The 27,566-nt window shown below is 41.5% G+C and overlaps 2 protein-coding genes and 1 long non-coding RNA gene across 5 annotated transcripts in view; 1 reads left to right on the top strand and 2 right to left on the bottom strand.

Annotated features, from left to right (window-relative positions):
* The window catches only part of LOC309702177 (NACHT, LRR and PYD domains-containing protein 3-like), a 330,494-nt gene that overhangs the window by 211,547 nt on the left and 91,381 nt on the right, over nucleotides 1–27,566 (bottom strand). The gene's annotated exons all lie outside the window — the stretch shown is intronic.
* LOC309702230 (NLR family CARD domain-containing protein 3-like) lies at nucleotides 332–26,098 on the bottom strand. Of its 3 annotated transcripts, XM_082526761.1 has the most exons (9): nucleotides 25,997–26,098; nucleotides 21,958–22,010; nucleotides 21,299–21,351; nucleotides 16,604–16,888; nucleotides 13,997–15,773; nucleotides 9,440–9,613; nucleotides 9,038–9,211; nucleotides 3,572–3,649; nucleotides 502–609 (listed from the first exon to the last, which is right to left on the bottom strand). In XM_082526761.1, exons 2-8 carry the CDS (start codon nucleotides 21,987–21,989, stop codon nucleotides 3,586–3,588), a joined length of 2,559 nt encoding a protein of 852 aa, XP_082382887.1. In that variant the 5' UTR covers nucleotides 21,990–22,010; nucleotides 25,997–26,098; the 3' UTR covers nucleotides 502–609; nucleotides 3,572–3,585. The 3 variants fall into 3 exon arrangements, with proteins under 3 accessions (XP_082382886.1, XP_082382885.1, XP_082382887.1); XM_082526759.1 differs by lacking the exon at nucleotides 3,572–3,649 and having other exon boundaries at nucleotides 334–609; nucleotides 25,997–26,097; XM_082526760.1 differs by lacking the exons at nucleotides 3,572–3,649; nucleotides 21,958–22,010 and having other exon boundaries at nucleotides 332–609; nucleotides 25,997–26,079.
* On the top strand, nucleotides 4,826–23,050 carry LOC309702482. The gene is made up of 2 exons (XR_014275542.1): nucleotides 4,826–7,709; nucleotides 22,369–23,050. It is a non-coding gene; the product is annotated as an uncharacterized lncRNA (long non-coding RNA).

Genomic DNA, 27,566 nt, shown 5'->3' with positions numbered 1-27,566 from the left:
AAATCCCTTTGGAGAAAACAGCTTTAAAACATGTATTGTTAAATTCCAGATGTTTCTTTGCAAGGAAAACTCAGACACTGAAACAATACCACCAGTAACCTCCTACATATGGAAATGTGGTGTCATTAAAGACATAATAATTTCATTAATACCCAATATCCAGCAAAATATGTAATTTGAACATTTTGTTCCTAACGAAATCAAATGTATATATTGTAGAAGATTAGCCAAATTTATGTAAAATGGCCAGTACATGAATTAAAAAAATAAATAAATAAACAAAATCGTATGACTGTGATAAATTTTACACAGTAATTCAGTCTAATAATCCACTCAAATATAAATATAAGTTTAGCTAAAAGCTCTATAGATAAGTCAATCAATAATATAATTCACATTTTAAATGATCATATGTGTTAACGTTTGAATCCTGACCTGAGAGTTTCCACTGCACACTGTGAACTCTTTAGTCCAGCAGACAGAAGCTTCACTCCTGAATCCTGCAGGTCAGAGTTACTCAGGTCCAGCTCTCTCAGACTGGAGGACTGGGAGCTGAGGACTGAGCACAGAGCTTCACAGCTTCTCTCTGACAGGTTACAGCCACCCAGTCTGAAAAACAAAAGATAATCTATAATACTTATGTAAAGTTTGTTATTATATTACATGCCATCTTTTTATTTTTGATGAAACCTTAACATACTAAGATACAACATCATATGGATGAACTTGAATAAAATGTTTTTTTTTAATTATATCTTTATTTGGATTGGACAAGAAAAAACCATCTGCATAGCAGTATATGAATAACATGGGAACAAAGTCCTTCCAGGTTTTAGATTAAGTCCAGGAGAGCAAATGATAAACAAAGTGATCAGCGGGTGCATATTAACCTCCACTAGCTATTACTAGGACAGTTGCTCGCATGCTCTCCCAAAGGAGATATATAGAACACATTACATGGAACTATAAACACAAACTGGGAGGGGTGCCCATGCTGCAATCATTGTGAAGAAATAAGTAAATAAACAAGCAATAGTAATAGAAGTAAATGTAAAAAACAAACAAACAAAAAACAACCAAGTAATAGTGAGATCAAGTGAAGTCAGCCCTCGTGGGGGTGATGAATTGGATCCAATTGTTCCAAATTTGGTAGAATTTGGCTTTTTGATTTCTTAACAGATATGTAAGTTTTTCCATCCTAAATATCTCTAAAATGATCCCAAACCAGTCGTCTAGGGTAGGCTGGGCTGGGCTTAACCATCTTCTAGTAATTGTTTTTTTACTTGCCACCAAGAGTAATTGCACCAACTTAATCTCACTCCTACATTCCAGAAAGGGGACCAAACCCATGTATAAAACCTTAAAATCTAAAGGTATTTGAACGTTAAAGACTGCACTTAAGGAGACCTGAACGTTTTTTAACTTGGGACAGTCCCAAAAGACATGAAAATGGTTAGCAACAGTCGAGCCGCATTGTCTCCAGCATTGCATACAAGCCCCTTTGTACCTCTCCTGATATGGAGTCTTGAAGTACCTAATAATATTCTTCCAGCCATGTTCCTTCCAGCTCATAGAACTGGACGTGGACCACTGGCAGTACAAAACATTTTCCCACTCCCCCACAGAAATAGCAATCCCTGATTCCCTTTCCCATTTATCCTTAGTGTATAAAGTGTTATCCTTGCTGGCACTAGAGAGGGCTTTGTATAGTTTAGAAATAGATTTAGTAGGGGTCATGGTTGTGGCATTTTTCAGGATGAGGAAAAAATGCGACTCAGCATCATTGAAGTCGGACAGTTTGCATTCATGATCAATATATGATCTCAGCTGTAAGTTTCTATGAAAGTTGTATTTTGTCAGGTTGTGATCGTCCCGTAAGCCCTCAAATCTGAGCACAATATTTCTATGAGTAAGAGAGAGGAATGTCGTAAGGCCATAGGATATCCATGCTTCAAAGTTAGAGTCGTGTCTGTTTGGAATAAAATCCGAGTCGAAAGCAACCCACCTGAAGATTTTTAGCATTTTGTGTATCCCACAGATGTTGATTACCTTCTGCCAAACTTGGAGGGTGTGGGTTAACCAGGGGTTCCCCAGCTTTTCCAGCCGGCACATTAGACCCTTATCTGCCATTACAGCTTGTAGGGGGAATCGGTCCAACAGGCTGGACTCCAGTTCCTTCCACCTAGCCGTGTATGTTTTGTTACACCAATATAAGAGGGGGGTTATTTGAGCGACATAATAGTAATTCCTGAGGCAGGGGAGACCCAGTCCTCTCTTTTCCTTGGGGAGCTGGAGGGTAGCATATTTAATCCTTGGCTTTCGGCCCTGCCAGATAAATCTGGAGATCCATTTGTCCCACTCAATAAATTGGTAATCGCTCACTTCTATTGGCAAGTTTCTAAAAAGATAAAGCAGTCTGGGGAGCGTGTCCATCTTGATTGCGGTTACCCGGGAGCTGAGACGCATAAAGGGGACCAGATTCCATCTGTGCAAATCAGCTTTTATACTTGCAGATATTGGCTCGTAGTTTGCCTGAAAGAGCAGCGAGAGGTCCGCAGTCAAATATATTCCCAGGTACTTAATTTTCTCATTATCCCGATTTACTGTAAATTTGAGTAGAGATGTGTAATATTCTCCTAATGTTGTCAGTTGTTTGTCTATAGTGAATGAAACCAGTCTGATCTAAATCGATGAGGTCAGGTAAAAACTTCTCCAGTCTACGAGCAAGAATAGAAGTAAATAGTTTGTAATCCAAGTTAAGGACACTGATTGGTCGATAGTTTCCACATTCTCGTTTATCTTTCCCCTCTTTTGGGATAATTGAAATAGTTGCCTCCCTCCAGGAGGGTGGGATTTCTCCCTCCTGTAGGATGTAGTTAAATGACTTCAGCAATGTGGGGACTAGATCTGCCCTCAGGGTGCGATACCACTGAGAACTGAACCCGTCCGGCCCAACTACCTTACCTGGTTTTAATCTGGAAAGAGCTGCATTAATTTCTTCCACTAAAATGGGATGTGTTAGAAGCTCATTTTTGAGAGACGGGAGTGAAGGTAATTCTAGAGAGCTAAGAAAGGCATCAGTACAATTCTCCTCCGTAGCATTGGGCTGTGAGTACAGCTCCCTAAAGAAGGTCTCAAAACATTTCTGAATGTCTTCTAATTTTGATTCCAGAATATTAGTCTTGGGGTCCTTGATTTGGTATATCGTACTTTCCTCTAGTTGTTTGCGTTATTTATGTGCCAGATATTTTGCAGATTTCCCTCCTGTCTCATAGTATTTTTGCCTCAAAAAAATTAAGTTATTTTGGGCCTCCTGGGTGTAAATATCATTAATTTCATCCTGTATTTTCCTGATATCCTGCTTCAGAGTAGGATTTGCGGTGTTTATGTCTTCCTATTCTTTCAACTTTAAATTTGCCTGTAGTTCTGCTAATTTTTGCCCTTTGATTCTCTTTAAGTGGGAGGCGATAGAAATTAATGTACCTCTCATTACCGCTTTGAGCATATCCCAAAGAATAGCTGGAGATACCTCTCCTGTGTCATTAACATCTAGAAATTCTTTAATGTCTACCTTTAATTTGGAAACTATGGCAGGATCATTAAGGTGCGATAACAATTTCCACAGTGTGGTACATTTTTTCCTAGCCACCTGCAAAGATAGAGAGATAGGACTGTGGTCAGATAGATCTCTTGTTAATATGTCACAGTCTTTGACCCTAAACCTATCAACTTTAAACATAAAAAAGTAGTCCAGCCTTGCATACACTTTAAAGGAACCAGAGTAATGAGTGAAATTTCTGGTAGATGCGTAGCGGTCCCTCCATACATCTATTATCCCCATCTCTACCATATAGGAATTGACTTTTCTAGTAAGTGCTGTTACCTTGTTGGTTGGGGAGGAGGAGTCTAGTTTAGGGTCAAGTCTAAAGTTAAAACCCCCCCACAGACAACTATCCCCTGAGAATCCACCAATAAATCAAACCTATTCCTATAGAATAGCCAATCGCTCCCGGGGGGAGCATAAACATTTAAAATTGTGATTTCAGACCCCTCTATCCATTCTGTTATTCTAACCAATCTGCCTTCCTCGTCACAGAGTTCTTAGATATGTTCATAGTTAAGTGTACCAGAGATAAGTGTAGCCACACCCCTCTTGTGTTTGGACTTAACGGAAGAGGAGAATACATATTTAAAACCCTTTCTTTTCAATCTCAAGTGATCTACTTGGTTCATGTGTGTCTCCTGAAGTAATGCAATCTGGGCCTTCTCCTTCCTTAGTTTGGACAGTATCTTATTCATCTTAATCACGTTCAGAACCCCGTTAACATTAAAAGAGATTACTTTCACTGACTCACTTCCCATAAAGGTATATTAAGTTACCACAGCGCATAAACTCAATAGCAGCAGGCAACCCCCTCTTAAAACAGTAACAAGTGAAAAAAGTTAGGAATGAACTGAAAACATTTGAACATAACTGGAGCTTGAAAGCTCCTAAGCTGGCTTCTGACAGTGGAGCACTTCCACTGACACCCTCACAACTTGAAGGGAAACCCCTTATTACCCCCTGAGTTAGGGGGCTTTCCACTGCGACGTCACTCACAGCACGAGAAGCCCCACCCATTTTAGCTCGACAGTAACCATATTTCACCATGTTGTCCATAGCTAATACATAACATTAAATTCGTTCTCTTCACGTCTGTATACTTGCAGCTTCTCTCTATATCCCGCAGCTCCTCGGATCTGACGCGGACGCCGACCACCAACTCCCCGCCACAGCGGGCATCTTTGTAATTTTTCTCTGGGGGTTGCCAGTGGTGTAATCACCTTTACCGGCAGGCCCCGACTCGCCAGGTCAGCCGTTGCCTCCTCCACCGTGTTGTAGGTTTTCACTCCTTCTTCGAAAAAAACCTTAAGGCGCGCTGAGTAGAGGGTCCTAAACCGTACATTCTTCTCTTTTAGGACCTTTCGTGCCTCTGCATACTCCTTCCTCAAAGCCATGATCTCAGGGGGGTAATCGTGGTCGAGGTTGATTTCTTGCTGGAATTCAACATAAAACCTTTCTTTTGCCAAGCGAGCCTCAGCACTTCTTCTTTAACCGTGAAGCACAGGAATTTTACCAGGATCGATCTGGGTTGGGAGCCGTCCGGAGGGAGTAATGATAACGCTCTGTGTGCTCTCTGAATTTGTAACGGTGTTGATGGTGGGATGGCGAGATTCTCCCGGAGTAGCTTCTCCACAAAGTGGGCCATAGATGGAGCTCCCGATTCTTCTCCCTCCGGCACCCTGTACAGTCTGAGCGACTCCCTCCTCGAGTAAGCCTCCAGTGATGTTAGTTTTGTTTGAAACTTTTCCTGCATGCTTTCTTCCATTTGCGCAACATCTCTAAAGTTAGAAATATCCTGTCTCAGAGTGACGCTGAAAAACTAGTTCATGCATTTATTACTTCCAGGCTGGACTATTGTAATTCGTTATTATCAGGATGTCCAAAAAACTCCCTGAAAAGCCTTCAGCTAATCCAAAATGCTGCAGCAAGAGTCCTGACAGGGACTAGAAAGAGAGAGCAGATTTCTCCTGTATTGGCTTCCCTTCATTGGCTTCCTGTTAAATCCAGAATTGAATTCAAAATCCTGCTCCTCACATACAAGATCTTAAATAATCAGGCCCAATCTTATCTTAATGACCTTGTAGTACCATATCACCCCATTAGAGCACTTCGCTCTCACACTGCAGGCCTACTTGTTGTTCCTAGAGTATTTAAAAGTAGAATGGGAGGCAGAGCCTTCAGTTTTCAGGCCCCTCTTCTGTGGAACCAGCTTCCAGTTTGGATTCAGGAGACAGACACTATCTCTACTTTTAAGATTAATCTCATATTTCCATTAAAAGTGTTGAATTTGTTTGATGTTCTTTATGATCTCTGGCACCAGTTCATCTGTAGGCTGAGCTCAATCCATCCATTTAGTGAAATTATGTTTAAAGGTCTCCTTGTTCTCTGAGCGTGCACAGATCCTGAAGCAGAAAGCCTGGGTTAACAGAGAAATGATCATCACTGTGATGATGCTCATCATCTCTGACTGGGATTTGAGGTTTTGTCAAAGCAGCAAAGAAAGCCTGGCTATGTTGGACTGGGTGTGGAAGCAGCTCCCAGTTTGAGTTCAGGAGACAGACACCCTCTCTACTTTGAAGATCAGCTTCAAACTTTCCTTTTTGCTAAAGCATATAGTTAGGGCTGGGCCAGGTGACCCTGAATCCTCCCTTAGTTATGCTGCAATAGACGTAGGCTGCCGGGGATTCCCATGATGCATTGAGTTTTTCCTTTCCAGTCACCTTTGTCACTCACTATGTGTTAACAGCCCTCTCTGCATTGAATCATATCTGTTATTAACCTCTGTCTCTCTTCCACAGCATGTCTTTTATCCTGTCTTCCTTCTCTCACTCCAACCAATCACAGCAAATGGCCCCGCCCCTCCCTGAGCCTGGTTCTGCCAGAGGTTTCTTCCTGTTAAAAGGGAGTTTTTCCTTCCCACTGTCGCCAAAGTGCTTGTTCATAGGGGGGGTCATGTGATTGTTGGGTTTTTCTCTGTATCTATGAAGTGCCTTGAGGTGACTTTTGTTGTGATTTGGCGCTATATAAATAACATTGAATTGCATTGTTAGTATCTCAGACAAAATCTCGTCTGTGTTCTGGAGCTTATCTTTGTGTTCTGCAACCCTGGTTTCCACATCATTAAGCCGCGCATTGGCTTTATCCAACTCACCCCTTATTTCCAGCAGTTGCGCTTTCGTGTCTTTTCGAAATTCTTTCACCTCTTTCCCAAAGCCTCTCAGTTCTTTCAGTATCAGCGTCAAACTTGCTGGGTCAACCTCATCTTCTGTCCCAGAATCCTCGCGGCTAGGAGTGGGAGAGTGGCCTCGGCTAGCCCCATAGGGGCTAACGTTAGCCCCTTCTGTTAGCTGCACATTGCCATCTTCCACGTTTTCAAACGTTAACTTCTTAGCTATTTTGTTCTTTCTGGACATCATTTAAACCCCTTTTTCCTCTTTATGTTGTCAAGAAAAACATGTTATTTTATTTTCACTGTGATGTCATTCATAAAGCACGGTCATTATTTCATTATTACTTCATTAGTCTGCATCAGTTTATCATCCATATTAGCATGTATCATTTATCATTTAGTAAATCTGCTATAACAGAAGTCTAGATACAATACTCTATTAGTTAGTAAAACCACCAGCTTAGCTGTGGATCCAGACGGAGTCAGATAAGGACACTGACCGTTTGTTGGCCGGAATCTGACACTCTCACAAAATACACACTCATGAACACACTATTGGTTAAATTCCCAGAAAGCAGGAGTGGAAACATCTGGAAAATGTTGTTGTTCTTAGCCATAGAAGGAGATAAAGGGAAGATAGGGGAATTCTTCTGTGGTCTTCTGACGTCATACATGGCTATAAAACGTTCTGTCTTTTGTGCAAACGAGGAAGAGCTTCTTCCCACACCTGTACAATCTTGTGTGTAATAAATCACTTTTCGGACACTTCTGGGACTCTGGTCTGTGCTTATTTTTCCTTCCAAATAAAAAGAACTTCTACATTTTTGGTGCTCGAAACCCGGTTTGGAGGGAAAGAAGGACGCGCAGTGAGCTGAGCCCCAGGAGGGGGAACCCAGACAGGAGAGCCACTGAGTGACAGAACCGCGGCATAAAAAGGTCAGTACCACCTGTTGAATTTTTTATCCAAAGGTACTAAATTGGAAGTAAAACAAAATTGAATTGAATGTTCACTCAGGGGGCCTCCTGCTGAGTTCTGTCCAGAGTGATTTTATTTAATTAGGATAATTAGGAGTAACAGTTTGATAAAATTCTCACAAAAGTTATTGCTGTTTATTTGGGGTTTTTTTCTGTTTTTCTGTGTTGCATTGTGGTAGTTTGGCTTGGTTTGTGTGCTTTATGTGTTTTGTGGAGTTAAGATGCCAAGCAGGGTTAAGGTTAGGTAAATTCGGATATTTTGGGTGGGAGAAACGAGGTTTCGGGCGTCAGGTAATTAAAAACTGAGGGACTGAAGGTCCCCAGGGACGCTTTTAAATATAAACTAAAAGTTCCGGAGCGTGTGGCTCCGAAGAGCGCAGGCGCCTTCGTGTGGCAGCGACGGGTAATCAGTGGACGCACTGTTACTTCTGGCGGCGTTCCAGTAGCCCGGATGGTCTCCGCAGGGAATTCAGGCACCCGAAAAGACTAAGTGGTCAAGCATCACTTTTTACTGTGCTGTTTGGGTGGAGGGTGAGACCCGGCCATGACCATTCAACGTGGCTGGCTTGTGAGCTTTAAGTAAAGCAAAAGGCGTGGGTTTGACACTAGCGCCAGATGTGGAGCTCCTCTCTCAGCTGCGGGAAGCGGTTTTAAATTAATTTAGTCTCTAGAAATCTGAGCGACTCTCGGGAGGGCGTTCCCGTAGCGTTTAATTGATCAGCAAGGCGTGGCCTGGGCTATAGGGCTTTTAAATTAGTCGAAAATCTAGGTGTACCGGTACAAAAGGGTTCCATTGAAGTGTTAAGGAACCGTTAAATAACTAGTTCTGGCATCTGGTGTCTTGTGTTTGTCATGAGAGATACAGGCCTGTGTATATAAATAAACTGTGAAATTATTTAAACGGCTGTGTAAAGCGCCGATTAAATAAAGCGTGTGTTTGTGAAAATGATTTAATGCAATGAGTGTGTGACGATTGGGTAAAGAGTGTGTGGTTTTATATTTTTTTAAAAAAGAGAAGAGTAGAGAAACTCTGTGTTGGAGGAAAAAAGGTTGGGGCTGTGTGTGTGTGACAGGAAGTGTGCATGCCCATAGAAGGAGCTCGTGGTAGCTGCAAGGAGGGGGGCCTGTTGCACTTAGATAGTGTATTAATTTACTTGGGGCAGTTTTAATAAGTTTCAGTCGAGAGCTCTCGTACTAGGTGTCCATCCCCACGAGCGCTGGAACCGGAAGCCTTGAATAAAATGTTTAATTGGTTCATTTAAAAAAAACAAAATGTCAATTGATCTGACCTCAGAGTATTTAGTTTACAGTTTAAACTTTGTAGTCCAGCAGACAGAATCTTCACTCCTGAATCCTGCACATTTTTGATACTCAGGTCCAGCTCTGTCAGAGTAGAGGACTGAGAGCTGAGCATTGAGGACACAGCTTCACAGTTTTCCGCTAGAAGTTCACAGACGTTGAGTCTGAAAATGAAAACATGAACAAAGACTGATGTTAAAGTGTAATCAGGGTGCAATAACTAATCTTATATTTTAAGAATCCTTGTTGTTTTATGCTGAGCAGATGTGGTACGAAACAACAGTAAATTGATCAAGTTTACCTCTACTGTTTAAATTGCTGGATTTATTTTCTCAGTTAAAAACAAAACAAAACAAACAAACAAAAGAAAAAAGAATACAAATCGGTCAGACCTCAGAATATTCAGTTTGGCGTGTGGACTCTCCACTGCAGCAGACAGAAGCTTTACTGCTGAAGCCTTCAGGCTGTCGGTACTCAAGTCCAGCTCTCTCAGACTACAGGACTGGGAGCTGACCACTGACAACAAATCTGTACAGCCTTCCTCTGACAGGTTACAGCTGCTCAGCCTGAAAAAAATAACAAGAACAACAAAACAATAATATTTATTATCAAATAAAATCTCTTTATATGTTGAATCTAAGTTAATTCTAATATGTGTGATTACTGTAAATGTAGTTATAAATAATGTATCACATCCTGGACTCTCGTTTCATTTTCTGTCTAAAAGCTGCTTTGGCTCATTCCCCTTTAAAGCCCCGCTCTCCCTAACTTTATTTTGATTGGATGATTTCATAAAGCACGCTGAAAGGCAGTAGCCAGTTATCATGAGCTCCATCTCCTCAACCTTCTGGTTTAGAAATAAGAAACTGTATACCTCATAAAAACCCGTCTTGATCCATGCTCAATCATCCAGGTTAGTAAATCCCAAAAGTTGATTCTGTTCATCTGGACGTAGCGCTTTCAGTGGGAGAAACATTTCGTCACTCATCCAGGTGACTTCGTCAGTCTCAGCTGACTTCTGGTTTCCAACCCTATAAAAAGTACATTTGCATAATGACTGAAACCAGCCAACTGAAGGAACAATAAGGCTGGGAGGTCAGTTCCTTGACCATTAGGTTTGAGTCATTATGCAGATGTACTTTTTATAAGATTGGGGAAAGCTGCAGTCAGCTGAGCCTGAAGAAGTCATCTTGATGAGTGACAAAATGTTTCTCCCGCTGAGAGCGCTACGTCCAGATGAACAGAATCAAACTTTGGGGGCTCATAAAATCATGATTAGAAATCTTCTCAGATGTATTTTTACATTTTAGATCCACAGCAACAAAGTTCACAGCAGGATGTCTCTGTTCAGTAATTATTATGCCCATTACCTGCAAACTGTGAGGTACGCAGGTAATGTCAGGTAAACACTAGCTGTCTGAAACTGTTCCTGTTAAATGTGTGTATAAAGGAAATAAGCTGAAATACAGAGACTGGGTGGATCTGTGCTTTGACTTTGACACCAAAAATTTCTTCCTGTTAAAAGGGAGTTTTTCCTTCCCACTGTCGCCAAAGTGTTTGCTCATAGGGGGTCATATGATTGTTGGGTTTTTCTCTGTATTTATTACTGTACAGTCTACTGTACAATATAAAGCGCATTGAGGTGACTGTTGTGATTTGGCGCTATATAAATAAAATTGAATTGAATTGAATTACATCCCATTTCAGGTACCTGGAACCTGAACCTTCTCTGGAAACCTGGGACACTGGCGGGTTTCTCTTGCTTACCTATCTGCTCATCCTCTTTCTTTCTGCTCGCATGATGATTTCCTGGTTGAGTTTGTAAAGACTTTTGCTCAGGACCTTCTTGCTGTGCGGCAACAGTGCTAACCACCGTCCGCTGTATGTTTTTCAGTCATTAAATCAAACCATGAAAGATCAGCTTGCTTCTCGTGATGAACCTGTCTGTTTTCGATTCCACACCAGGGTCTGCCCACTGGAAAGTTCAGGGATAAGGGTGGAGGATACTCACACAAACATAAAAACCCAGATTGCAACTCCAACTCTCTGTTCTAGTTAACCAGACCTTTCAGGCTCTTGTTCAATCAGAACCTCATGGAGTCTGAGTTAGCGAGACAGTTAAACATCCCTCTATGCCCCCTTAATCCGCCCATTCCCACTAAGTCATTAAATAACCGAGTGTCCCCTCACATAACTCAGCGCACAGAGCCTGTCACCCCTGGCAATCACAAGAAAACACTTACCTTTTTTGCTTTTCATGCACCTCACAAACCACTCATACTCTGGTTTCCTTGGCTAGAATTACATAACCCCCACTTAGACTGGTCAGGTCAGAGGGTAATCAGTTAAAGTCTGTTCTGTCATTCAAATTGCCTTGTTTCCGCCCGTCCACCAGAACCTGTGGAACCATCAACCAACACTGAGACTGTTTTAGATCTCTCCTCTGTGCCCACCAAATGTCATGATCTTCAGGAAGTATTTAGCAAAAGTAAAGCGCTTTCACTGCCACCTCACAAACCACAGGACAGCACCATAGAACTACTCTCTGGCTCCACCCGGCCTTCTAGCTGGCTGTATAACCTGTCTAGACCTGAGTGTGCGGCTATGGAAAAGTACATTAAGGAATCCCTCGGTGCAGGCATAATCCAACGATTGTCATCTCAAGTTGGAACTTCTTTTTTGTGGGGAAAAAGGATGGCTCTCTCTGGCCATGCATTTACTTCAGGGGCCTCAGTGATATTACCATCAAGAATAAGTACCTATTACCTCATTAGCTCTGCTTTCAGGCCATTTCACAGCGCCACTGGGTTTACAAAACCCCACATCCGCAACGCTTACCACTTTTTCCAGATCAATCAGGGAGACAAGTGGAAGACCGTTTTAAACATGCCATTGGGGGACTACGAGTATTTGGTCATGCCGCCTGGGTTAACTAATGCTCCCGCAATGTTTCAAGATTAGTTAACGATGTCCTCCGGGAATTCCTTGACAGGTTCGTATTGGTGTATCTGGATGATATCCTCATTTTTCCCAAAACCTGCGAGGAACATCAGTCTCATGTCCATGCTATTTTTCCAACGTTTGCTGGAGAATAAACCTTATGTCAAAGCAAAAAAGTGTGAATTCCATTCCTCATCAATAACTTTTTTCAGTTACATTTTGGCACGGGGGCAGGTGAAGACGGATCTGGCAAATGTGAAAGCTTTAACAGAGTGGCCTACCCCTTGTACCCATTGTAGATTCAAGAAGCATCTCCAATGGGTTTTGGGAATAGCAAATTTTTATAGACTGTTCATTTTCAACTATAGTCAGGTAGCTGCACCACTCAAGTCTCAGCATGCATCTGGTCCCCCAAAGCTGAAACTGCATTCACCAAACTTAAGTATCTGTTCACCACGGCACCTTTTTGGTTCACCCTGATCACAGTTATCATTGCAAAGGTGGACACATCAGAAATTGGAGAAGGGAGAGGTAAATGATGCCAAGTGAAAGAGAATGCTTTGGGGGGGGGGGGGGGGGGGGGGGGGGTCATGCTGCTGTCATGGTCTGTGTGAGCGGCGGTGGTTTCCCACTAGACTCTGGTTTCTGCCTTTGGGTGAAGCCTGGTCAGCCTGTCCATTGTCCACACCTGACAGTAATCTACTAGGCTGAATATAACATCAGCACTCCCAATAACTCTGCTAACCTCCTAATCCTCGGATCATCTACTCACCCTTGCAGTTCAGTCACGTTTTCCTGGATGCTGGTCTTCTTGATTCACTCACAGCCACATTAATGCCTTTCGTCTCTTAGACTTACTGGACCACTTTGCCTGGATTCAAAGCTAACAAGTACTCACCCAGACCTCACCACCTGCCTTCCCCAAGTTGCTTTCCGACTGCTGACAAGTAAATGGTAAATGGACTGATTCTTATATAGCATTTTTCTACTCTCCCGGAGTACTCAAAGCGCTCTATACAACATGCCACATCCACCCAATCACACCCATTCTCACAAACACTTTATCTGAACTTAGTGCTTTCTAAGTACATTCACGCACATTCATACTCTGATGGATGCATCGGAGAGCAAGTTGGGGTTAGTATCTTGCCCAAGGATACTTGACATGCAGACTGGAGGAGCCAGGGATCGAACCACCAACCTTCTGATCAGTAGGTCAGATCAGACCAGCTTTACCTCTTGAGCTACAGAAACCCCAAATAAGACATTGAAGATAACCTCGTTCACTTACTGTAACCTCCACCAGTGATCTTTCTGATGCTGCTCTACCTCTGTTACAGTGACTCAGATTACCATCTACCAAGACCCATTTCCGGAAACCTACCATAGAGCCCACTTCATGCTCACAGCTTCAAGTGCTTGACTTCCACCATAGTTCACAGTTCATGTTAAAAAATTCCAAGTGTCAAGTTCCTGTGTGTAAATAAAGCCTTGACGTCTAGTAATATTCAGTTCCTTCACCTTTGTCTGTATTTTGGGTTCACCATGTTGTTCTGGCCACACCGAGGTAACAGATTTATATTTGAAAAACAGAGAGACATGGGGGATTGCAATAAAGATGAGACACAAACCAGACCTTAAAATAAGAACATCTGAAAACGATGTAGGTGCAGTCTGGTAGCTCAAGTATTTGCTTTAAAAAACAGAGCTAGACTCCTGGTTGTTGGAGACAAGTGAACAACTTGAGGATAATAAACCTGTCAGAGGGGCTGAAGGATCAGAGCTCATGTTCTTATAGGCTGGATCTGGATTGTGCTTTGATTCGAGTTGAAGACAAAAATATTTCAGAAATGCTGACATGTCCTGCTGGAGAGAAATATTTAAAGTATCATGACTATTTTAGTGACTATTTTTTAATTTTTCTAAAGTGGTAGTGTTCTTTGAACTGAGCACCTCTGATTTATTTCCCATGATTTTAAGAATGAAGCGATGAGTTCATGTTTACTTACAGAGCTTTGTTGGAGGCTTTGACCACTGGCAGCAGCCTCAGAAGAGCCTCCTCTGAAGCAGAGTATTTCTTCAGGTCAAACTCATCCAGATCTTCTTCTGATGACAGTAAGATGAAGACCAGAGCTGACCACTGAGCAGGAGACAGTTCATCTGTGGAGAGACGTCCTGATCTCAGGGACTGTTGGATCTCCTCCACTAGAGAACGATCATTCAGTTCATTCAGACAGTGGATCAGATTGATGCTTTTCTCTGCAGACAGATCCTCACTGAGCTTCTCCTTGATGTAGTGGACTGTTTCCTGATTGGTCTGTGAACTTCTTCCTGTTTGTGTCAGCAGACCTCGTAGGAGACTCTGATTGGTCTGCAATGAAAGACCCAGGAGGAAGCGGAGGAACAAGTCCAGGTGTCCATTTGGACTCTCTAAGGCCTTGTTCACAGCACTCTGGTGGAGAGATGGTTTAAACCACCAGGAGGTTGTTTGTTGTTGTTCCAGCAGATTGAGTCCAGAGTTGATGAAGGTCAGATGGACATGAAGAGCAGCCAGAAACTCCTGAACACTCAGATGGATGAAGCAGAACACCTTGTCCTGGTACAGTCCTCTCTCCTCTTTAAAGATCTGTGTGAACACTCCTGAGTACACTGAGGCTGCTCTGATATCGATGCCACACTCTGGCAGGTCTGATTCATAGAAGATCAGGTTTCCTTTCTGCAGCTGATCAAAAGCCAGTTTTCCCAGAGACTCAATCATCTTCCTGCTCTCTGGACTCCAGTGTGGATCTGTTGCACGTCCTCTATTATACTTGACCTTCTTCACTTTGGCCTGAACCACCAGGAAGTGGATGTACATCTCAGTCAGGGTGTTGGGCAGCTGTCCTCCCTCTCTGGTTTCCAGCACATCCTCCAGAACTGTAGCAGTGATCCAGCAGAAGACTGGGATGTGGCACATGATGTGGAGGCTTCGAGCTTTCTTGATGTGGGAGATGATCCTGCTGGCCTGCTCCTCATCTCTGAATTGGTTCCTGAAGTACTCCTCCTTCTGTGGGTCAGTGAACCCCCTGACCTCTGTCACCCTGTGAACATACTCAGGGGGGATCTGGTCTGCTGCTGCAGGTCGTGTGGTTATCCAGAGGCGAGCAGAGGGAAGCAGTTTCCCCCTGATGAGGTTTATCAGCAGCACATCCACTGAGGTGGACTTTCTAGGGTCAGTTAGGATTGTAGTTTTGTGGAAGTCCAGAGGAAGTCGACACTCATCCAGACCATCAAAGATGAACACAACCTGGAAGTCTTCAAAGCTGCAGATTCCTGCTTCTTTGGTTTCAGTAAAGAAGCGATGAACAAGTCCCACCAAGCTGAACTTTTCCTCTTTCAGCACATTCAGCTCTCTGAAAGTGAATGGAAATATGAACTGGATGTCCTGGTTGGCTTTGTCTTCAGCCCAGTCCAGGCTGTATTTCTGTGTTAAGACCGTTTTCCCAATGCCAGCCACTCCCTTTGTCAGCACTGTTCTGATCAGGTCCTGTCTTTTGGGTGAGTCTTTAAAGATGTCTTCATGTCTGATTGTTGTTTCAGGTCTGTGTGGTTTCCTGGATGCTGTTTCAATCTGTCTGACCTCATGTTCATCATTGACCTCTGCAGTCCCTCCCTCTGTGATGTAGAGCTCTGTGTAGATCTGATTCAGAAGGGTTGGGTTTCCTGCTTTAGCGATGCCCTCAAACACACACTGGAACTTCTTCTTTAAGAGAGACTTGAGTTTAGGCTGACACTTCTGAAGAGCATCTGAATCAAAAAAAGGAAAAAAAGAAGGAAAAATACAAATCTGGTCTGAAGGAGCTATGTGATGTACTTTGGCCTTTATTTAACCTATCAAGTTTTTAATATACTCATTCTACCAGAAATCAAAAAGGGGCTTCAGGAATTCCTAAATGTATTTCCTGAAAACAGCCACGTTAAATGTTTTGAACCTCCACATCTGCATTGCTTTGCAGCTTTTCATATGTACCTGATGCCAACATGTGCAGGCTAAACAGGTTTCTGCTTTCTGTGCCTCTTCTCCAAACTTTGTAACCAAAAATAACAACATTGAAGTGTCATAATGTTCCCCACTGCTATGTTATTTAAAGAAGCATCTGAGAGAGATTCAGTAATTCACATTTAATTCTTCTCGTAATTTACAATGGCAAAAGATAATGTAAACCCTTTCTGGCCACAATTTGCTTTATTATATGTAAATGTGGCATTTTTTTCATTAAACATTTAAGTCAAATGACCGATGCTTAAAGAGTGTCCGCTTGTTAGAGAAACACTCTGACTTTTCTTTTTTAAGGCAATCAGTTTGCATGGTTTTTAAAAGTAAAGAACACTTGTGTTTAATTAAATACAGCTCACATTAGATCTAAGTAGTTTCACACGTTTATGATGATCATCAAAATTCCTCCATGTAGTTTAGAAAATACATTTGCAGGCATGTAACAAATCCAAACATTCGTCGTAGAATGACGTTCTTGCCCTCTCCTTTTTCTTACAATGAATTCTGAGGTTTCACTTTCACATCTCAACAAACTGCAAGGTGACCATTTTTATTCATGGTATCTGATGCATGACCTCACCTTGTTGAGCAGATGGATCAGAGTTCAAACGCAGCTGAGAGAAAAGAGAAGGATCTTTGATCTGAAGATGCTTGATTGTTATCTTGCATGCTTTGTCTCCTTTTTTCCTCACTGTGTCGATCAAGCTGCGTGCCTTATCTGCTCTGAGTGGGTTCCCCTCCAGTATCGATTCTTCCTCCAACTTATTTAAGATACCATCACTTACAAGGGCCTCAAGGAGCAGTTTAAGGATTTCTATTGTTACCCTCCAGACAAAGGCTGACCGTACCCTGGCAAGCTCCTCCTCTACAGGAAGAAGAAAGAGACATAAACATCCTTCTCAGTCGAAATCATGTGAAAAATACAGTGGAACCCCGACTTACGAATACCCCATTTAACAAAAAATTCAAGTTACGAAGGCAATGAACGGCAATATTTCTGCCCATGGTACGGCAAAATGCCGGTGTAACGAAATCCGCTGGCTCTGATTGGCTGAGCCTACAATGCCCACAAGGCCTTCCGAATCATGTGACAACCCCTTGGCTTCCGTACTCGTGCTTCGCTGTTCCACTTGAACGACATATTGTTGTTCTAGTTAGCAATTAGCCTATCGTTCAGCATCACCTCACTCAAAAGGTGCAATGGCTGTTTCGACTTAAGAAAATTTTCGACTTACGAAAGACCCTCGGGAACGGATTAATTTCGTAAGTCGGGGTTCCACTGTATTTTAACTTTGTTCAATTAACACTTCAACATCTCATCAACAAATACTAAATTTTAGGGTGTGTAGGGTTAAAATGATGCCAGCTTAAAATGAAACCGAAGAAAAAATTGAAACTGAAAAATAATGAAAAATATGAAAAACAAAATCTTGTCATTCATATCCTGCATTCCAGATTAAGTTTAAAATAAGAACGAGTGCAAGTACGAACGTGAGAATTATGTATATTGTAATAGGTATATTGTACCTAAATGATAGTATATTGTACAAACATGAAAAGTATATTGTTAGAACTATATCTAATATTGTTAGAACAATAGTATACTATAATAATAAACTTTTCACGTTATAATGTGACATAGCTCTATTTTTCTTTTGCCTGGGTGGCGGCTCTACGCTTCCGTACTACGCTTCTGTATCCAACACTTTTCAATGTGGCCTCACAAAATTATTATGACTACAACAACCATGAAAAGAGTTGGATGGACATTGCTACTCAATCACAGCTGCCTGGTCAATGTTTTTCATTAGTAATTTAGCAAAGTTGATGGTGTGTGTGTCTGTAAGACAGAGAGAGGGAGAGCGAGGGACAGATTTTGTATGATAAGCTTCATGTTATGAATGCACAGTTTGAGCACTCGGGTCGCATCAGAGCATCAGGCCATATAGTGTGAGACCCTGCATCGTGACCTATGAACTTCTAACCTCTGCGATTTAATTGTACAGTTTGAGCAGGAGCTGAATAACGCGACTGAAAAAAAAAAAAAAATCGCACAGTGTTTGCCCAGCTTAATGCAGACTGTTTAAACTAAACAAGCTGCTGTTTCACATAATAAACCCTGTCAGCTGCAGTATTGTCTTCTGTTTTAACAGTTAAAGCAGTAGAGACGAGCTGTTTGCATGTGCGTGGAACTCTAGCGTCATTAACCATGCTAGCTGTTAGCTTATAGCTCACGCTAGCTAACCAGCGAGCAGTTAAAAGTACAGCTGAAGCTGCACAAAATACCCACAAACTTATCTCACTACAACGTAGCGCCGAAAATATGACTCGCAGCTCCAGCTCAACACAGCGTCTGCAACATAAGACTGACATCCAGCTAACCACAGCTAAAAGATATTTAGAGAAAACTTACTGTTTCCTCAGGTTACATGAACTGAGTTGTTTCACGCTGAAAAGTTGGTTTGTTTTGGCTCTCACTGAAGACATAGCTGCTCTTTTGTGCTGCTTTTAAGCGAAACATTCTTTGTATGTGAGAAAAATGCTGTTCATCCTCTTCAGCTCTAGCGTAGACAACCGGCTCTGCCATGTTTTCATGTTTCTTCTTTCCGTGTGTCCGCTACTTTGAAACGCTTGGGCTGCTCTGCCCGCCACAGTTTCAAGCTGGTCATGTGACTGCATGGCCACATCTGATTGGTAAAAAAGTTACCGGAAACTCCACTGGCGGCATGTTATCTAATGTGTTAAACAAATTATTTTTTTTAAAGTAACGAGTCAAATTTTGGAAATGTAGCAGAGTAAAAGTACTGTTACTTCTTCACAAATGTACTCAAGTAAAAGTAAAAAGTATCGTGCAAAAAGGGTACTTTAAAAGTAAAATTTTTTTCCAAAGACTTACTCAAGTAAATATAACGGAGTAAATGTAACTCGTCACTACCCACCTCTGCAGACGGGCAAGTATACAGGTATACTATGAACAAATATACATATATAAAGATGAAGCACTGTGAGGTAAACAGATCTACAGAGTGCTATGAAAATATCTACAGTAGTGGAAGCGTAGCTCTCTGAACAGACTATAACAGTGTAGGCACTATAACAGAGACTACACCATGTCAGTGTCCTAAAACTACAGCAGTAACCAACGTGGTGAATGTTGATAATGAAAGGATCATGGTCACTGGGAGGAGGAGTGTAGAAGGGTTAGGTGAGTGTGGATGGAAAGGCTCAGCGGGGACTGAGTTCAGTAGGGTGACAGCTGTGGGGAAGAAGCTGTTCCTAAACCTGCTGGTTTTAGTCTGAAGGCTCCTGTAGCGCCTCCTGGAGGGGAGGAGGAGCTGGAAGAGTTTATTGGCAGTATGAGAGGAGTCTGAGAATGATGCATACTCGGCGTAGAAATCTCTTTTTGAGCGTTGTGTGATGGAGAACTTTGCTTTGTGTAATGTTATAAATACTTGGATAATCCTCAGAGTCTCTGGACTTTTACTTAGAGATATTATATTCAGTCCTGTGGATAGTTATATATTTAAAAATATATGATCCTCTCTGGTTACTCTGGTATGAATGACTCTGAATCACTTAATGGTAAATAACACACTATTTGCAAATTTGCAAACTGTGAAAGAATTCCAGATGACAAGTCTGTAGTTCGACATACAAGTGACGACCTTTGACCTTCATCAGTTTTTATTTAATTGTGTCAGAGAAACTCAAACGTGCTCTTCATGCAGCTGAGTACATTCAGTGTTTAAAACGGAAGCTGTGCAGGTCTGAGATCAGCAGCTTTGTGAAACACCAAGCTGAGGTCCTGTTAATGCTGATATATTGTGACACAGTTACATTTCAATTTAATTCAATTTTATTTATATAGCGCCAAATCACAACAACAGTCACCTGAAGGTGCTTTATATTGTACAGTAGATCGTACAATAATAGATACAGAGAAAAACCCAACATTCATATGATACATGGGTGATTAATCCTTTTGACTTTGTTTTTATCAATAAAACAGCTGCAGCTTTCACTACAGCACATGTGGTGCTTTAACCTTTGTACTGTTTGCATCAGTTCATTCTGCAGTTAACATGTGAACATGTTGGATGATCTGTCTGCTGTCACTGGGTGGTGCTGAGGTCTGAATCTGAGGGCAGCTCCTGTAATCACAAAGAGAACAGAACCATCAAACTCAGACATAAAGTAGGGCTGGGCGATATGACCCAAAATTCGTATCTCGATATTTTTTACCTAGACAGCGATATAAATATATAAATCGATATAAATCTCGATTTATTTATTTTTTAAGCCATAAAGTAAAAACAAAAAGGGTCAAAGCTGTGTCCCAGATGTCACACAGGCACTTTTATTAACATAGATGTACATAAAATTTACTCAAAAATAAATTATGAGCATTTATTAAATAATAATGCTCCATAAATAAATTTCTGTTCATTTCGTTCACCTGCACGGGTTAGCTAAACAAACTTTACAAAACAAGTTTTGCCGATAGCCGAGTGCCCATCTTAGCTAGCTAGCTAAGGATGTTAGCTACAGATTAGCTTACAAACACCTTTCACTTACCAAAAATATTGTGGCGGCTCTCAGGTCCTTCTGTCAGGCAGACACTGAAGAACACCTGAGTCTGTCAGTTTGAAACAGTCGGTAAACGCTGGACCTCCTCTCAGCGTCCCCGCTCTATGTGCCGTTCAGAGATACGCAAGTTTCTTCATGACTGCGGCTGCTGCAGATATTAGGTCGTCCATGATTTCTACAGTCACTGGTCAGCAATATAATGTGCGCAAACATATGTGGCTCATATATGTGGCTCTGAAGCCCCGCCCCTCAAGCGCACCCTCAGATGCCGAAGCAGTGCCAACTAATTGAAGCTGAAAAAATAACTGTACGTGGAAAAAAACGATGTAAGTGTGTAAACCACATGAACAGTGAGTTTTTTCTTTAAATTTCTATATTTATGTTTTTTCACTATCATTTCACTTTCAATACATTTGTTTCAGTTTCAATATTTCTTCAGTTTCATTTTAAGGTGGCATCGTTTTAACCTCATATGTGGGTTCAAAGTACAAAAAAGTCCAGTTGTTTCTCTGCCAAACTCCTTAGACTGGAAGTTCTCATGTTATATTAATGTCCCACAGAAAGATTAAGGCAAAGATTAGGACAGGTTACAACTCGTGAATTTCATGTATTTGTCACAGTTAAAAAAAGAATCTGCCTGAAGTCTATACATCCATACGTCTCATCATACAAAGCACTGATCTCCTACCTGCTGATGGAGCTGCTTTGGCTGGCTGTTCTTTAGGTTCTTCCATCATCTTTCTATAAAAACACGAGAAGATGATTTTACTAAAAGAAACAGTGAACACAGTCTGGGTGTCACATCATATGAATTTGTGTCATGGTTTAGTGTACGGGCCACACACACTGAAACTGATCTGTGTGAAAGAACACATCGACGACATGTGAATGTAGTGATAACCTCATCATAATAGAGGTTTTTACTTTTTCACATATTTGTTCAGTATAATGATTAAATAATCTGACAATACAAACCTAAAATACTTTGTTCCCTGTCTGCGACTTTGTGCGTCTCTGCTGTTAGTGCTTACAGGAAGTTTTAAACTTAAAATCCTTCCCCACATATGTGACTGTGGTCTCTGGGGCCATTATCCTGAAACACTGGGGCTCAGCCCTGAAAGCTTTGCTATCTTCACCTGATAACAGCAGCTGTTTAAAGTTACTGAGTTTGACAGGGAAGTGAATGTAAATGTGAGACACTGTGTGCTCACAGCTAAAGGCTGCAGTCAGCTGTGTCAGAGCGTCCAATGATCCTTTAATAAACACTCAGAGCTCCATGTTGATGAAGCTGTCATGTGTGAGCTTGTGAGGCTCCTTTAAACTGGCTCTGCTCTGTCAGATGCTCACCTCTTCTTCACTGTCTCTGCTGCACTCTCCATCTCCTCGCTCTCTCTGCTGTCCTGTTTAAAAAAACAAACAAATCAGCGTTAGCCAATCAAACTCTGTGCAGATGCTGCAGCTACAGCTGATATGTCATTCAGCTGTTCATCAATCAGCTTCTGCTGCTGTTTATTCTGCTCTTACTCTGAACACGTGCAGATCTAGGAAGATTTTCTTGGGGTGTCAAAATCAAAGCGTTTGTTTTTTCAAACACACGTGCAGGTGTTTATATCACATATGGTTTAAATGATTCAAATGCAGTAAGTATACATGTTTCATATATCGTCTATAACTGAATTATGTTCTGTAGCCTACATAATGAAACACTTTAGTTGCATAAAACGTGAATTTTGATTTTATGTACTGTATATGTCACAGCATCGCAGTGTGGATGTGGAGAAGAGAGGACCCAAACGCAGGCCTCACAGGTGGTGAAGGCTGGTGTTTATGACAGAATGACAGAGTCTGAGATGGATGACTGACTGGAAGACCAGCTGAACAGAAACGACACATGTGGGACTGACAAAGACACTGAACTGGAGGACACTCAGGACTTACACAGGCTAATGATAATGATCAGGGTTCATATGCCTTTTTCAGGGTCAAATTCAAGCACTTCTTAAACACTTTCAAGGTCCCTTTTCAAACTTTTCCAGCACATCCCTCCCTCACCGCCAAAAAAAAATGCATGTTTCAATTCACATCACCTCAGTAAGACCATGTGAAAGTTAAGACAAATCATCCTAGGTGAACTTAAACACCTTTGTTCCCTTTTTGTTAAGAAATAGAAAAACACTCCACACAAAAATACTGCAAAAGGAAACTGTCGCCTTATATAAAGAGTGTATAAACTCAAAATGCACATGTCACTTAAAAATTAAGATGTGAACAAATCAACTTGTTAGATATTCTTCTCCTGTTGAAAAAACCCCCAAAAAGAAATAAATAAGTCTTCTCATCAGATATTGATGCTTCTTTCCTGTGTGACAGAAAATAGGAGACAGATGTTTGTTTGTTTTTTAAGTTAATTCCCAATAAAGCTGTTTTACTGCTAACTACATTGCTGTCTGTATTTTTGCTGAAGTCCTAAACGATCACCTTTAAAGTAGAGCTGGGCGATATGAGATATTTTCATATCACGATATGTTTTTTTCGTTTCAGGCGATAACGATATCTATCACGATATAAGCCAAATAACTATATTTGTAAGATTTAAATGTGCCGTTGCTCACAAGTAAAATGTGAAATAATCAGCAGCTTGTTTTTATTTAAATATTTATTTCCCATAATAAGTTCAACAGGGTAGATGTACTTAAGGAACATGAGACTTTTTCAGATAAATAAAGGCAAATATTGCAAACTACACAAAAGGCAGCCGCTAAAGCGTTTAAGTTTCAAAATAGAACAAACGAAACAGACTAAACTGTCAATTCCACTTAGAAACAAAATATTAATTCTAAAAATAAATCTTAGTTTGTTTTACAGAAGAACAGACAAAACTGACTAACTTTTGTCAATATCAAATAAACTGAGAACTAAAAGGAAATTCTCAATCTCTCCTTGTTGTATAGCTGAGCTTTTCAAACAGTTTTAACAGTTACTTTAGTCTGACAAAAGCCGAATGACGAATTAGCGCTTCCAGTCAGAGACTGAGGCTACGTCCACACGTACACGGGTATTTTTGAAAACAGAGATTTTCCGTTTTCGTTTTAAAAAATAATCCCGTCCACACATAAAGGCAGAAATGAAGGAAAACGCTGCTATGAACATGCCAAAGCAGCAGGTGGCGCTAGATTCCTAACCGTGCAGAAATGTTGGCCAATCAGAAGTCTAGAAGCCTCGGTGGGAAAAAGTAAACAAAGCTGGGGCATTGAAGCAGAACCGAGTCGTATGTGTGGAGGGACAGTAACTGTGTGTATATGTAAGCATTTAAACACTGCAGAGAGTAGAATTAACAGTATTGTAGAAATTCATTTCACCGAAACAATAACGTGGCGCACAGTGTGACGCATGCACCAGTTTATTGTATTTCCAGACTTGCTTTCGGCACAATTTACAGTGCGCGCTACTCTGTTTTTGTCAGACTTGAAATAGCCGAAATACCTTCACACTACGGAGCTTCTATGGCTCTTCCGTTCGACAATCTCTCCGGCATTGGAACCATCATCTGGTTTCTCTTCGGTCACGCTCGGTTGATTTTTCTAGTCGGCACACTCATTTCCTCCATTACGCGCTGGCTGCTTCCCAAACAAACACACGTGCGGCTACTTAGTTTGGATTGGCTGACCTTTTTTTTTTTTTTTTTTTTTTTAAGAGGACAAGAGCGGCGAGGTCTATCGCAATAGTTAAATTTTTCTATCGAGAAAAAGTTATATCGCGATACATATCGTTATCGTTCTATCGCCCAGCTCTACCTAGAAACCAGGTCAATGTGTCTGTAGGTTCAGTCATCCAGGTCATGTGATCTAAGGAGCTTGGAGAGAAAAGAGACGTCTTTAAGTTTCTGGAAGACGTTTCATCTGAGAAGCTTCTTCAGCTCTAAAACCAAACGGTGGAGAGTCCCAGATATTTAAACCTGAGAGGGAAAGAAAGCATGTCGCTGACCCACCACTGATGTTATTTCAAGGAGGAAACTGAGAGCCTTTGCACCAGGAGCACAAACATCAGCTCCAGCAATGATCCACTGATGTGTTTTTATTCCATGTATGAATGTTGTTATTGACAGAGATGACGTTTGTGTGTCAGTGATGCAGTGACTGTTGTTGTTACCTGTACAGGCTGGTTAGACTCTATGAAACAGATCATACAGATCTCTGCATGTTAGAAGAGACTATTAAAGGTCATGAATGAGACAAAGGCAGGGAGGCGTCCTTTACAGCTAAACAGCAGAGTGAGAGAACAGCCAGCACCTCTACATTTATCACATTATACAGCACATGTATGATACTGACAGGGATGAGAAGAATTTAGTGATTCTGATCCCATCATTGATATTACTTATTGATTCTCAGTAGCTCTGCTCTGACAGTCACCACCATCACTGAGCAGCATATCAAAGACATTTGTGCACATTAACTGCATGTTGTGGCTCAAATGTTTGTGCATGTTGGAGGCATTTCCTCTTTGTTGTGATCAGTGTTGGTCATTACTCAAAACAGTCATTATTACACATATTACACAGAACACTTTAATTAAAAGTAATGGAGTACGTTACTTCATTACTCCTCATAACATTACTTTGATGTTACTGTGTAAAATGAACAAATGAGCATGTAACAACATAAAGCTGAGGTACAGCCCCACACACCAACACAGATCCTGATGAGGTCACGTGATGTTTCTCTGAGTGTTTATGAACACAAATCAAAGATGAAACAGCACAAAGACACTTCAAAGTGATTCTACTGTAGAAACATGAACAGGTAGAAACCTGCAGCCTGACTGCTCATCACTTTGTTACCTGTTCAAGTTCAGCAGCAGCAGCTCACTTTATCACGGTGCTGGTCTGGGGTCAGTGTTTACTCAGCTTTAACCTCACTCTGGGTTCTTGGCTAGCCTAGCTTTAGCTTAGCGTTAGCATGCTGTGTGCTAGCTCAGCGTCAGAGCTCTGCAGGTGTCTCGTGTGTAAACATTAATCACAGTGACAGTAAAGGAGGTAAAGGGCTGTGACGTCATCACGTACGCTGCGTCCTCTGTGGGCTCTGAGTGAACTCACAAAGTACAAACTACAAGTACACAAACACGAACGTAGCTCAGAGTGGCGGACACACTCGGCCTCGTTGGTCCAGCTGTGAGTCCGTTACCGTGAACTATGGAGCGGCAGATTTGTGCTGAACTAAGCTGCACACAGCTGATGTTAGCCAGGAAACATTACACACTGACTTTAATGGAGAGACCGGAAATACAAACACACACAGTTTGTTGTGTGAAGAAATCAAACACGAGCTGAACAAACAGTAAAGTTCCTAAAGACAAACTGTTAAAGGAGGAAACAAAGCAAACTTACAGTTTCTTCACACACCAACAACAAGCTCCACTCCACACCTGGACACTAAACACGGACACACAGGTGAGCTGCTTCCTGGAAGGAGGCGGGGCTCCACCTGAAACTCAGCACAGGTGGGAGGGGCTCAGCTCTGTGTGTGCTGATGTGTTAACTTTAAAAATATGCCGTCTGACTGCTCAGACTGAGTCAGAGTAAAGTTCACATGCTGACGTGTGGAGACATGAAACCTTGTTGTAGCTGCAGGTGTGAACACACTGATCCCAGATCAGCTCTGCTGTATTTGTAACATGAACATTTCTGCTGCAAAGCTTCAAATGTTCAGCATGTTTCTCTGTTTCCAGTCTATAGATCCAGTCACACTTTCTACCTTCACCTGTGCAGTAAAGACTGAGAGCAGAGCTGAAAGCAAGCGTCCAATCAGTGAGCAGCATCAACACCTGAGCTTCATTCAGACTCTGTTATTGAAGATGTTGTTGGTACAAAGTTCATCTGCTGCTCACATGAATCCATGAAAGATTTATTTCACTGAATGTTTCTTCAAAGCTCATTTCAACCTGTTGAAGTCATGAATGAAAGTGCAGACTGAGAGTGGATCACATGATGTTTGAGGTGTGTCATGTGACATGTTCAGTATTGTCACACATGTCTAGATTGTCCCTGATATCATAACTGCTCAAACACTGATGATTATATTTGAAGAATTATTCCTGATGGCAGCAAAGTTTGAATGGAGCTCTCTGTCTGTGCTGATTTGTCGCCCTCTGGAGGTCAAAGCACAAACTGCATGATGTCACTGTAACCACCACAGAGACAGGAAGTGTTTTTATGACTGAAACACTGAAATGATGCTAACGGCTGTCGTTAGGCTCACTGACAGCAGTGCTGATGTGTTCATGTCAAACACTGGCTCAGGTCAGACTCCTTCATCCTTCTCCAGCGTGAGGCCGCCCTCAGACCCACAGGAGCTCTGACCTTTGACCTCCTGACCCTAACCATTTTAGTCTTGTTGCATCTTTAAATGCAAATCCTGTGAAATGGTCAGGGGCGGCTCTAGAGAAATTTTCTTAGGGTGGCAAAATCAAAGCCTTTTCCCCCCAAACACATATGCAGGTGGTTACATGTGGTTAAAATGATTCAAATGCAGTAAGTATGCACGTTTTTCATATAAATATAGTCTATAACTTAATTATTGTCTGTACCCACATGATTACACACTTTAGTTACATGAAACATGTGAGTTTTGATGTTATGTACTGTACAGCCTGTATATTAAATACATATGTAGCCCAATAAGTATAAACTCCAGAAAGCTACACAACATGGGGCGCTTCATTTACAAACACAAGTCTAACTTAAGTTTCACTGTTTTTGTTAGAAAACAGTCACATTGTTGCAGCTTAAATGACACAAAATGTCAGAAATCTGCACTGTCATGAACAAACATGTAAACCTCATTTTTCATGATTTGTTGGATTCACCCTCTGAGGTCTGAAACACAACCGGACATTTGTGACTCCTTTGAGTTTACGTTTGTATTTCACCCTCAGATTGTTTCATTTTATTTTTTCCT

The sequence above is a fragment of the Aulonocara stuartgranti genome (assembly GCF_965226115.1).
Source record: "Aulonocara stuartgranti genome assembly, chromosome: 3".
NCBI classification, from domain to species: domain Eukaryota; kingdom Metazoa; phylum Chordata; class Actinopteri; order Cichliformes; family Cichlidae; genus Aulonocara; species Aulonocara stuartgranti.
Note: the sequence above shows the minus strand (reverse complement) of the source record. Positions and strands in the feature narration are given on the sequence as shown.

Bases quoted from the DNA above. Each gene is read 5' to 3' on its own strand.
- LOC309702230 (XM_082526759.1), bottom strand. From the start codon at position 21,989: ATGGAGAGTGCAGCAGAGACAGTGAAGAAGAG. The intron at 21,352-21,957 runs GTGAGCATCTGA...GTGTTTTTATAG, and splicing joins GCAGAGACAGTGAAGAAGAG to AAAGATGATGGAAGAACCTA. The intron at 16,889-21,298 runs GTAGGAGATCAG...TTCTTCCTGTAG, and splicing joins CAAAGCAGCTCCATCAGCAG to AGGAGGAGCTTGCCAGGGTA.